The following is a 13,473-nucleotide window of genomic DNA, read 5'->3' as shown; positions in this document are numbered from 1 at the left end:
TTCCATCATCTGAAACAGAACCAACTTCAATCAAGAGTCACTTCACTTTGAATTCCTCATGTCTTATTTAAATAAGTGATTCTCAGCCATGTCTGTTCATTATAATCACCTGGGATGCTGGGATGCTTTTTAAAAATACGAATAGCTAGACTCTTAATATTCCAACTTAATTAGTCTGGAGTCAGATCCTTACTTCAGCATTTTTCTTTTAAAGATCTACAAAGTGATTCTACTAGGCAGCCAAGATGGAGAATTACTGATAAAAATCAGGGCTTTTGAGACTTTAACATGCAATTGCATATGAATTACCTGAGGATTTTGTTGAACTGCACATCCTGTCCAAAAGAGGTGTTTATGGGACCACAGATGCTGTATTTCTAAATTCCCAGGTGATTGATTACTGATGCTGCTGGTCTTCACAGCACACTTAGCAAGTATGCACACAGTAGCAAGGATGCAAACCATCTTCTCCTATTAGTTTGCTCACAGTCTTTTTATAGTTAAAGGACATTTAAAAATGAGCATTTTATTTCAGAAACGCACCTTTGATTGACAAAAAGGATTCTCTTACAACTAAATTTTGTTAGTCCATACTCTTCTGCCTCAAAGTAATGATAGCAGTAGGAGGCCCAAAAAAAATGCTAACTATAGATATTTTGTTAATAAGAAGTAATGAGATTAGAGCTCTTTAATTAAAATGCAACTACAGTTTAATTTTGTCCCACTCATTTAAAGAAGCTTTCTTCAGCACGTTATAAGCAAAAAATTAGCAGATTTAAAATTTTAAATTTTTATTAAATTTCCTCAAAACTCTCAAATATGAGCTGTTAGTCTAATTCTAGATTTAGTAAAGTAAATTTTGTATGATGGACTCCAGTGATGTTTTAGCAGATTAGCAATCTTAATCTTGCCTAGGCATTTTACAATGATGATATGTGGCGTATGTGTGTGTGCTGTGTGCTTGTGCAGGTGTACACATGATATTGCTTTAGAAAAAGTTGCCTAATTTTCTCCCGTTTGTCTGTTGTTTTTTCTCCCACTTCTTAGCATCATTCACGGTTATGTGTTACAATGTGTTATGTGATAAATACGCTACCCGGCAGCTATATGGCTATTGCCCATCCTGGGCATTAAACTGGGAATACAGGAAAAAGGGAATTATGGAAGAAATTGTTAACTGTGACGCAGATATCATTAGTCTTCAGGTAACACCATAGAAATTAAACTGTCTTTAACTTAAAAGGTGAACTTAAACATAAGAGAAGATCTGACCACTGGGAGAGATCCTGTGTTTAGAGCCAAAGCTCAAAAAGAATTGTTTTCTCTCCTCCTCTTAAAAAAAATGGACAATTTAAATAAGCATTTAAGACATTTCCATAGTGAAACTATTTTGCTGACTGAATACAACCATCTACTTACATTTATTTACTATTCACTTAAGTGGAAATAATCTTACCCATTATTCATGTTAATATTCACCTCATGATCATTGGTATTGCTGAAAGAGAAAACCACAGAAGATTGCCGGTGTTTTAGGAATATAAATTTAACTTATATTGGGGTCTGTTTAAAAAAAAAAAAGCTTGCCCACAGTTATTCCTTAAACAGACATATTTTAAAATATTATACTATAAATCATGCATTATTTGCCTTACCTTACTTTATAAACCATCTCTGAAATTTAGATTCTTCTGTTTTATAGCACTTTATTAATTGAACTTTACTGAAGAAGCAGAATCTTTTCATGAAATGTGTTTTATTGCTTCAAAATTTAGCTAATGATTAGCCAAAAAGATGTTTGAATATTTTTTAGTAACTTTTTTCTTAGCAACTTTCAAAACATGTTAAGTGCTTAAAGGTTTAAAAATTTTTAATTGACAAATAATTGTATATGTTTATGGGGTACACTGTGATGTTTTGATACATATATTTTTTTTAAATGATCAAATGAGGCTAATTAACATGTTCATCAACTCAAAAACTTACTATTTCTTAAAGGTGTTTAAAAATGTGTTACAGGCCAGGCGTGGTGGCTCACGCCTATAATCCCAGCACTTTGGGAGGCCAATGCAGGTGGATCACTTGAGGTCAGGAGTTTGAGACCAGCCTGGCCAACGTGGTGAAACCCCATATCTACTAAAAATGCAAAAATTAGCCAGGCGAGGTGGCGTGCACCTGTGATCCCAACTACTTGGGAGGCTGAGGCATGAGAATCACTTGAACCCAGGAGGCAGAGGTTGCAGTGAGCAGAGATCACACCACTGCACTCCAGTCTGGACGGCAGAGCGAGACTCTGTCTCAAAAAGAAAAAAAAAGTGTGTTATAATTTCACACATTCTTTTCATTATAGCCTGAGAGGGAAAATTATTTAAAAATTTTTTATGTAACAGAGTAGCTTGATAATTTATTTTTATGTTGCTTGGGAAAATATAAAAATCTTTTAAAATTAAAATAAAATTTCTTCTAAACCCTGAGACTAACAGAGAATTGGGGAGAGGAGGAGGTAAACAAAATTGGCTATTTTAGTTTCTTGTCTACCTCTTGGTTTAGTATTTGTAGTGATAACAGCCTCAAACCCTCTTAAATGTAGCAGTTTGAAGGATAAAACATCATAATTCAAGAAAATTGTCTTATAAAAGTGATGCTATAATACTATACTGTATTAAAAAGAGATCATTCTAGAGAAGTTGGAAATTTTGAAAAAATGCAAAGCATGATGGAGGGAAATACCTAATTTCATGTCATAAGATAGTTGTTGTGTTAAAACTTCTGGAGTATTTTTCTTCTACACATTAAATAAAATATATTTACAGATACATTTTGTTTCTTATTTATTGTACTTAATAGATTTTCCATGTTACTAAAATTCTTCAAAACTAATTAATTATATGAACGTATATTGATTAAGCTTTTCCCCTACCATTGTACATTTAGTTGTTTATGGGTTTTTGCTGTCGTAAACTCATGCTGTTAGCAACATCTGCATACATAAATTATCTTCATATTTCTTTCATTTAGAAAGACCTGTTAAAATATTTTGTGAGTCAAAGAATAAAATAGGCTAATAATTATCAAATTAATAGAGGCCATTGGATGATTGTGATTTTAGGTACTTAAAAATTTCTTAAAGTAGAATTTTTTGTGAATAGATTTTATGTTTCTCACTCTTGGGTATCATTTCTTTCCACCATAGTTCAGAAGGATAAGCAATTTTTTAAATTACCTTTTTATATATAAAATATACTATTCCCTATCACAGAATCTATCATATACCCAACTTGCTTTGTTTAGTTGCCAGTCTTGAGGAAGTAAAGTATAATGGAATGAACTGTAAATTGGGCATCAAGAGACCTTGGGATGTAGTCCTACTCCTGTTACTATCTGTGTGAGCATGAGAAAATCATGTCACCTTTCTGGTTCTTTCATGTTTAAAAAGCTACCATTGTCAAGTAGCAGCTGCTAGCAATCAGGTAAGATAGTAAGATAATATTTGCTATGTGAATTATTTTTATTAAGTTACATCTTATAATGCTGAACATTTTTATATCTTAATCAGCATTTTCCCTCTGTCATATAGATGATAACTTTTCTTTCATCTCAGGAAGTGGAAACAGAGCAATACTTCACTCTCTTTCTGCCAGCATTGAAGGAGCGTGGATATGATGGATTTTTTTCTCCAAAGTCACGTGCCAAAATCATGTCTGAGCAGGAGAGAAAGCATGTAGATGGTTGTGCAATATTCTTCAAAACAGAAAAGTAAGTTAAGGAAACAAAGCACAATGGTGTACTTTTATTTATTTAAATTCTTACACTTTAAAATTGTCTTTAGTTTGGCCCTGTAAAATAAACAGAAAGCTAGAAAAAAGTATTACACAACTTAAAAGTGTTGTTAATGTTTCATTTCTCAGGCTGTATATTTGGAATAAGGATATTTATTGTATTACTTCTTATGCTTTTATTATCAAATAACACTAAACATTTTAAGAGATACAGACTCAAATGGTCTCATATTTCAGAACATATTTTTGTGAAGTAAAATATTAGTTTTTTTGTAAAAAAAAGAAAGTGGTACCTTTTAAGGTTAGCCCTAAGTGGTCTGGGATTCTTTTCTGTGATTTTTTTAATAGTTGATTTTTGAGAATCATTCATTTTACCAATCTTTTATCTTTTACAATTAACATTTCATACAATTGTTTAATCATTTATTCACTAAATGTGTACTGAACATTTGCTTTGTGATAAGTCCTGTGCTAGGCACAACAGACACAAAGATAGTCAAGACATAGTTCCTAATCTCACTGAAAGCTCAAATCCGGTAGGGAAAGCTAGGCATGTAAGACAATTACAATATCATATGGTGTATATATAAGATAGAGATATGCATGGATAGATAAGAGAGGCAGGCACAGAGCGTATGGAGGTAGAGAGTTAAAAGGGTTGACTGAGGCAGGGCAATTGAAAATGAAATGTGACATCTGATAGAGGTTGAATCCCATGGTTAATAATTTGGATTTGATACGTTAGGGAATCATCTACTTACAGGATAAGCATATACATGCTTACAGCTATTTTCCAGTATTTCCCCGTTTTATATCTATTTTATCAAAGCCAATCTATTTTTATTGATTTCAGGCACATTATCAGCATGACATGCTATTTTAAGTAAACAAACTCAGTGAATTTGAAAGATATTTGGTTCACTTCCCATTATCTATGCCTACTTTCCTGTCTTTTCCATGAATTTGTAGTAGAGATATTCTTATTTTGGTTAATGATTAGTAAAAAACCTTGTAGTATTTGAGGTCAGAATATACTAAATTCTTCTAACGGTTTGGTAATTTTTTATGCATTTTAGAATAATTCTATTACGTATCTTAACTACGGGAATATATTCTGAAAAATGCATCATTAGCTGATTTTTTTGTTGTGGGAACATCGTAGAGTGTACTTACACAAACCTAGATGGTACAGCCTACTTTACACCTAGGCTATAAGGTATAGCCTGTTGTTCCCAGGCTAGAAACCTGTACAGCATGTTACTGTAGTAAATAGACAATTGTAAAACAATGACATTTGAGTCTAAACATTTCTAGACATAAAAAAGGTAATGTGCTGTGATGTTAAGACAGCTACAGCATCACTAGGTAATAGGAATTTTTCAGCTCCATTATAGTCTTATGGGACTACCGTTGGCATGTAGTCCCTCGCAGACTGAAATCTTGTTATATGTTATATGACCATACTTCAGAGTGTTTGCCATCTGTCAGGCCTTTTCTAATTGTTTATATTAATTGTCTTGTTCAAATTTTAAAGCAGCCCTTACAGGCAGCTATACAACTATTTCCTTTTTTTTATAGATGAGGAGACCAAGGTACAAACAAGTTCAATAACTTGCTCAAGTTACACAGTAGTCTGATTTCATAGTCCATACTTACAACTACTGTAATCTTGAGGCTTCTTGTTTGAGCTTTTGATATCAGTAATATCTCTTATAAGATTAACTCATTTAGAAAAATTGCCCTGAATTTGACATTTGTTTTTGTTTTTTAGACAGGGTCTCAGGGTCTTACTTTGTCACCCAGGCTGGAGTGCAGTGGCAGTCATGGCTCACTGCAGCCTCAACCTCCCCAAGCTCGGGTGATTCTGTCACCTCAGCACCCTGAGTAGCTCAGACTACATGTGCATGCCACCACGGCTGACTAATTTTTGTATTTTTTGTAGCGATGGGGTCTTGCTGTGTTGCCCTAGGCTGGTCTTGAACTGCTGGGCCCAAGCAATCCACCTGCCTCAGCCTCCTACAGTGCTGGGATTACAGGCGTAAGCCACCGTGCTTGACAGTATTTGTTACCTATGTTCATACACAAATTTCCTTGAAACACCGTAACTTAAAAAAAATGCACCAGTAAACTTGAGACATCTAACATCAGGCTATTTTTCTATTTGCTATAGTTTCTTTCAAGATAATATGGAAGGTTTTTCTTGTTATTCTCACAGTTTTGAGAGGAAAAATCTAAAATTCCTTAACAATTTACTAGAGGTAGTTAAGGCTTTGAAATAACAATTAGAACTGTTATCTGGGTATTTACAAATCGGTTCTTGAATTATTAAAAATGCTGTGAACTAGTTAAGTAATGAGCACACAGGAAATACTTAGATGCATGCGTCACCTGTTTTTCTTTTCTTCCTCAACTCTTTTTTCCTGAATGGTAACATGGATCTGGCAACAGATTAAGACTTTGAGTGTGATACATCAGTGCATTGTACCTCTTTTTAACATCTTTCCTGGAATGACAGGACTATATACCTCCTATAGTAGAACAAAACCACCTTCTGTCCCAGTACCAAATATTTATCCATGTCTTATTAGCTATCTATTCAGTGCCAACTATTTGGAATTTAAAGTATTCTACCCTGCCTGTATTCTTTCTTCAGATTGGAAATACAACATAGAGCAAAAAAAGACTGAGTTTTGAAGTCAGGTGCTTCTTCTATTTATTTAGCTATATAATTTTGAAAGACTTACCATTTCTGGACCTGTTTCTTCATTTGTGTATTCTTGTAAGATCATTTTTGTAGAGGTTACAAAACTAACAAGGATAACTGCGGGGAGAGTAGTTCGACACTGTACTTATTCTCAGTCTCTTTCTTCTGTAATCAGATTATCTGATAATTCCTCATCTTCATTGATGACTGTTTAATCATACATGAAAAACTGTTACAGAATACACAACAATAAATGGAAACTATCATAATTACCATTTATAGCAAAATACTATAATAAAAATCTCTAATCCATCATGATGAAAGGATAGAGTATTGTTTAGTAAAGGCTAGGACACAAGTTACCAATATTCAGATAATTGGAATGTAATACAATATTCTTTAAATCATATTATTCTAGTTTAGTTTTGGGGGATTCAGAATCTACTTCTGGATTTGGCAGCACCTGTTTGGTCATCATTATGAACATTTTTTGGGAGTTACATGCATAAAGATACTAGAAAATAGAACTTTGAGTTATAAAATGCCAGATCTCAGCTTTTGCTTTGTCTTTTAACAAATATTATTTACATTCCAAAGCATTTTACAAAATACATTCATACATATGCATATGTTTTTTATATGTATATAATGTATATGTAGAAACTGAGTTGTAAATACCTTTTTTTTTTTTTTGAGATGGAGTTTTGCTCTTGTTGCCCAGGCTGGAGTGCAATGGCATGATCTTGGCTCACTGCAACGTCCGCCTCCCGGGTTCAAGCAATTCTCCTGCCTCAGCCTCCTGAGTAGCTGGGATTACAGGCATGCGTCACCACGCCCGGCTAATTTTGTATTTTTAGTAGAGGCGGGGTTTCTCCATGTTGGTCAGGCTGGTCTCGAACTCCTGACCTCAGGTTATCCACCCACCTCAGCCACCCAAAGCGCTGGGATTACAGGGGTGAGCCACTGCGCCAGGCGAATAATTTACTATTGAATCCAGTGGACTTACCCTTTGTATTAGAAACATTCCTGAAAAAGCAACTGAAAAATAGAGAAATTAGCAGAGAATTGCTTGAACCCGGGAGGCAGAGGTTGCAGTAAGCCAAGATCGTGCCATTGCACTCCAGCCTGAGTGACAGAGCAAGACTCCATCTCAAAAAAAAAAAAAAAAAAAAGCTGTACAAATATAGGATGTTGTTTATCTACTTCCTTATTTAACCTAGTCTCTCAGCTTACCTTTTCCAGTTAGTTACCTTCCGACACTCCCATGATTACTTAAAGGGACCAAGAACACATCTTATAGCATTTTATACTGATTATAGTAAGAACTTCTATTTGGTTTGGTTTTAACAGTGTTGGGATGTGATCCAGAAGGGGTCAGAGTTAACTTTTTGTGATTATACTATTGTCTTGACTGTGTATTACATTGTCCCTTTTTACCTGTAATTGAATTCAGGGAGGGAATGTTACTTAAATCCTATAGATTGCTTTAGTTTCTTATAGTTGGCAGTCACTGTCCTCTCTCTAGCATTAATTAATTACATCACAGCCCACAAAGTTATTTTTAGACTACAAGTTGGTAAGAAATTGAGTTATGTCTTTATTTGAAGGACTGCTCTGGACGTGTTCTTTTTGCACTTGAAACATCCAACCTAATAGTACTTCTCAAATCATATAAGGGGATTTTTTTGGTCATAGTAGTCTTTATTAAATTAGTATATGTTCTTTCTTTTTCCATTTGACCTTTTGTCTAGTTTTTTTTTCCAAAAATGTGAATATACAGAAGAATTCTTAGAATAAAATATCACCAGGAGTAATGCTTTTAGCATCTGTGTACCAGTCACAGAGTATGAGTAGTAAACTAATGTATCAAGAGAGACAAATTTAAGATTTTCCGTATTACCAAGGCTGTATGACTTGGAACAATGACTGGAAAGTAACTGTAAACCAATATGTCTAATTAAGAAGAAACATCTAATAATAGAAAGAATGGCAGAAAACCTCTATATTTCAAAATGTTACCTGTGTGGAAATCTGTGAGACAGACAGTACATGCAGAGTAGAGTACATTTGGTTTGTATGGGAAGGGAATGTAAGAAGTAGCATTGTTAAGGTAGTAGGGATAGAATATGGGTAATTATATCTTACTATATTATAAATTTGTTACAATTATAAACAAGTAAACAAGATAAATTGTAGACGATTACAGCCATCAGCACTAATGCTAGAAATCTCATTCTTTTAAAAGCAGAATACCTGAGAAAGTCTTCAAGTTCAAGAAACATATCAATACTCTTATTTACTAGAAAGAAGGAACTTTATTTGCTTCAACTAGTTTTCAACTCTCTCTTTGGTTTTTCAACCCTTGGTGAAGCTGTAGTGATAAAACTTGAGTGAGAATGTGTGCGCTAAAGTTTCTCAGTGTCAGTGGACGGGAGTATTATAATGACAGATGCATCCTGTTTAGGAAGACTAGTTTTGCTTTTCTCGACTTTTGAAAGCAAAGACACTAAAAAGAAGATACCTTTAAAAGGTTGAGAAGATTTAAAAGTCAAAAGTATGGCAGTATATACCAATGAGAAAGAAGGTTGGAAGGGTAGTTGCAAGCGTCTAATAACCCAGCAGTTGCTCAAGATTTATGTTTAAAGAATTGTTATTTAAATGAAAAAAATCAGTCATGTATTTTTTAAAAAGTTTTATGAACCTATGATCATTACCAAGAAACTTAAGGAAAAGAAAAGGCTGGGTGAAAGGGCTAAGGCAATGAGGAGGATATTTTAATATTATGCACTGTAAATAACAAGGAAGGAATGGACCCACTGCAGACTGTATAATCAGTAATTGATGATCAACAAAAAACAGCTATATACAGTTTATGTTTTGCTTTCATGATTTCTATTGAGAAGAATTTTCCTCAAACTAGAAACACTAAGACCAGGTAAAAAGGAGAATGGCAAACCACAAAGGTGAGATTGGTAAGCCAGGAGAGTCACTAAACTGCACTAACTAGTTAGGTTTTCAAATGAAGATAATTATATCTTATGGTATTAAAGATCTTACAGAAGTGTGGTTAGAGAACTGGCAAAGGTAATCTGTTACAAATATTGGAGTAGAGAAATTCTAGGATTTGGGGGATGGATGAACTATCAAACTTTTCAAAAAGACAGACTTGCCCCAGCCTCAGTTTTCTTCATCTTTGTAATGGCAGTAGTAATACCTCCTACTGCAATTTGGGTTCTCCAGAAAGAAGACTCGGAGATAGTTCAGTGTTCAGGAGGTTGTTAGAAATCAACACTTGTGGAAAGAAAGGGGGGGAAGCAGAATTGGACATACGGAGAAAAGTGAAGTGTTGCAGGCCTGACTGCCTCAGGTGACTCAGCAGGGAGCTTTAGAGTTTATATGGCCTGTGAGAGTTAAATCACCAGGGGCCCAAATCCCTGGACCTTTTGCTTTTGATTTCTAATTGGATGGTGATGCTCCTAGAAGTATGTGACCATGAGTAGGCAGCTTTCTGCAACTGAAGCAATCCCTGAAGGACTGATGAGGAATCTGAGCAGTATATCTCCATGTGCAAATTTTAGGACTAACATATATGAGGTGCTTAACACAAATCTTGAGACTGGATAGATCCTCAATAATGGTAGCTTTTTTATTGTTATTTTTATTATAATGTCCTATTGAGAAATTTAATTATTTTGAGAGAAGAGAATACATGCTCATAACATTTCTAAATGTTCAAAAGCTGGCAGGGATATTTAATCTGTTAGAAAAATAGAATTACGTCCAATAGAAAAATAGAATTATATCCCATAAATTTGTACAACTATCTTATATATCTGTAAAAAATTTAAAATTAAATAGGATGAAGTTTCAGAGCACTTAATATCCGAATAGGTGAACTAATGAGCAGAAGTTCATGAAGTCATACTTAACTGAGGTAATGATTGCTGCTCTTAGATTATTAATGGAAGGAATAAAAAGAGGGAGGGACAAGAATCAGCTGAGACTGCAGAAAAATATATGTAGCAATGTTCATTATGGCATTAGTTAAAATATGTGAGAAGTTAAATGTCCAACACAGGTTAAATAAATTATGGCGAATCTGTATAGTGGACTATAATTCAGTCATCAAAATTGATTTGGAAGAATGTTAAATGTTATAGGAAATGTCCCTGATAGAATAGTATTGTTCTAATTGTGTAAAAATATGTGTGTGTGTGTATGTGTGTAGAGAAAAGTCTGGGGAAGTATATTAACTTTTAAATGGAGGTATTGAGTTATAAGTGACTTAGTTTTCTTCGTTCTCATATCTCTACAATAAACATATTTAATGTAATCATTTTTTCCACGTTTTTGTTTTGAAATACCTATAAATGCAGGACTGACAAGACCTGTTTTAAAAACAAAAAGATCAAAACGTTTCAGATATGTATCAGTTCCTGTTTGGCTTATAATTAATATGGCTGTCCCCAAAGTGAAGTTTTAGTCTTTATTAACAAAAATACAGTTAAAAAATGAAGAAGGCTGTAGTTCATTTATGCCCAGTTATAGGTACTACACTTTTGGGTAAACTTGAGTTGTTCAAATGAACTTTTCAAAAAGACAGACCTAGTTGTCAGTTCAATTTAAATTTGTTGAGCAAATTTAAACAAATTGTTCAGATGAACAACATCACATATCTTATAAATAACTGATCATTTCTTTTCCGGAGAAGACATGGAGGGTGGGAGAGCATTGACATCTATTGTCATATATTTAAAGTGGTGTCATTTGGAAGATAAATTAGATTTAATGTATATTCTTTTAAAGAAAAGATCTAGATCTAGGTTTAATGGAAAAAATGGGAGAAGAATACAGGAAAGCAAATTTTAGTTAAGATAGTTCTTTTAATTAGAGTCCTGTGTTCCCCTACCCCCACCCCGCAAAGAATGACCTGGCTTTGGTAGAAGTAAAATTATTCCAGTTCTAAAAATATTATAATTAACAGAATTTTAAGACTTTTATACAGAATCCTAGGTTCCTGTAAGTATACCATAGAAGTTCTGTGAATATTTAGAAGATATCTCAAAAATTAAATATGAATAATTGAACCGTAATTTGACAATGACATGTTCACTCACATGTTTCAAATACAAGTTTTAACATTTTGGAAATCATTAACATGTTCATAAAGTGCTGCTTAGTTAACTTATTTTTGATGCAGACCTCTGAATCAAATTTCTTCATGCCTGCTTCTTTTGTCTGAGTAATAGGGCCAGTTATTTACCATTTATAGCTGTGTGAATCAGGATTTTTAATAATACTCTGTAATCAAAACAAAATACAAAAATTAATTGGACACTGAGACTAATGTAAAACTATATCATCTCTGTCCTCTGATTTCAAATTTTTGTATTCATCAAAATAGGTTGCTTGTTTTCAGTGGTTGATTTATTCTAACATAATGCTGCTTTTATCTGTTTTATCTGTGGGAATCTCACCAGAAACTGTAAAAGGTATTTCACAGCTTAAAATTCTTTGAAGAGATCTGATATGGACAATGGTCAATCCTGTCTATAGGACACATTTTGGATCTGCTCACTCCTCTTGATTTCTCTTGCCTTTGTTCAAGCCACCATCATTTCTCTTTCAGATAACCTTACAAACTTTCTAATCTGCCTCCTAGTTAACAGTTCTTTAATTGAGCAGCTAAAGTGATCTTAAAAAATGTAAATCAAATGATATCATGTCCTGGCTTAGAACTTTTATCTCTCCTCTTCAGCATCATTCCATACCCTTCCATTCTTTTCTAACACATGAACTTGCAAAGCTTTTTGCTGTCTCAGGACCTTTCACATCTTCTACCTGGGATGCTCTTAACCCCATTCCTCACCTTAGTAACTTTCATCTTTCATATTTAGGCTTATAGATTACCTCTTTAGAGGGTAGAAACTATAGTCACTTTAAGCACTGTGGGTTAGAAATAGGCACATAAACTGACCCTTTACACTTGTCAGCCCATCTGACACATTCAGAATTGGAGCAGGGAAGGGAATATTGCTTCATTTAGTACAGCATCCTGTGGCATAGTAAGTCAATATTTTTGAAGAAACAGAAACTAGTTTCTGTTTTCAAAGCTTGAAAGTGGGGAGGGGATCTGTTATGAGACTAAGTATGTCTTCTCACCACTGAACACCTAGTGCAAGTAATGTATTTAGTAGGGTTTGATTACTCATAAATATTTCACAAATTAATATGATTAGGCTAAAAATGGTTAAAGGACTTGACCAAGATCCCACTGCGATTAAATGGCAGCACTAAACTAATTATATTAAATCCTACAACTCTACAATACTTAATAACTTGACATTAATGAAGGAAAGAAAATATTATTAGTGTAGAAGCTGTAATCACAGAGAGGGTCATTTCTTCATCTTGCAGAATCTGTTTCTCAGAATACTTATACCCCATTGCAGTTTTCTAGTAAAAGCCAGATGGAAAAATCAGTTACTCCTTAGCTGAGATAAAGGTGTGCCCCTGCATTTTGTTGACAGATACCTTGATGTGGTAGAAATAAAACTACAGACAGGGTAGGTGGATTGTATTCTTTTTATGTTTTTATCATTAACTTAGTTGAGATTGTGTGCACTTTTAAATACCAGAAAATTCTAGCAGTGGCTTAAATGAGGGAAGGGTGGTTTTCTAACACAAGAACTCCAGAAATAGGCAGTCCAGAACTGGTTCAGCTGCTTCCCCATTTTTAGAAGGTTGGCTTTTGCCTTCCTGCTTCTTACTTCATGGTCACAGGATGGTTATTATTTCTCTGAGCACTAGCTGTAAGGGGCAAGATATAAAAGCATGAAGGGATATATATGCCATCTTTGTTAGGTGGGGCCTCTGAGAAACTTTTCACAATAGTCAGACTTCTTGTGTCTTAGTGGCCAGAACTGTATCACATGGCCACTTGCAGCTAGAAAATGACAAGGGAGACAATGCATAATGTCATGTTTCTTT

The 13,473-nt window shown here is 34.2% G+C and overlaps 1 protein-coding gene across 9 annotated transcripts in view; it reads left to right on the top strand.

The window, feature by feature from the left end:
* Positions 1-13,473, top strand: part of LOC105477242 (CCR4-NOT transcription complex subunit 6 like) — a 103,062-nt gene that overhangs the window by 71,421 nt on the left and 18,168 nt on the right. For 5 of the 9 annotated variants that reach the window (XM_071093537.1, XM_071093536.1, XM_071093535.1 and 2 more), the window contains 2 exons: positions 1,048-1,205; positions 3,578-3,756. In XM_071093537.1, coding sequence (XP_070949638.1) covers positions 1,048-1,205; positions 3,578-3,756 — 337 coding nt within the window. The remainder of the gene's footprint in view (positions 1-1,047; positions 1,206-3,577; positions 3,757-13,473) is intronic. The other 4 variants (XM_011733649.3, XM_011733648.3, XM_011733646.3 and 1 more) reach the window with 1 other exon arrangement.

The sequence above is a fragment of the Macaca nemestrina genome, chromosome 3 (assembly GCF_043159975.1).
Source record: "Macaca nemestrina isolate mMacNem1 chromosome 3, mMacNem.hap1, whole genome shotgun sequence".
Taxonomy (NCBI): domain Eukaryota; kingdom Metazoa; phylum Chordata; class Mammalia; order Primates; family Cercopithecidae; genus Macaca; species Macaca nemestrina.
This window is presented reverse-complemented; position numbering and strand designations above follow the sequence as displayed.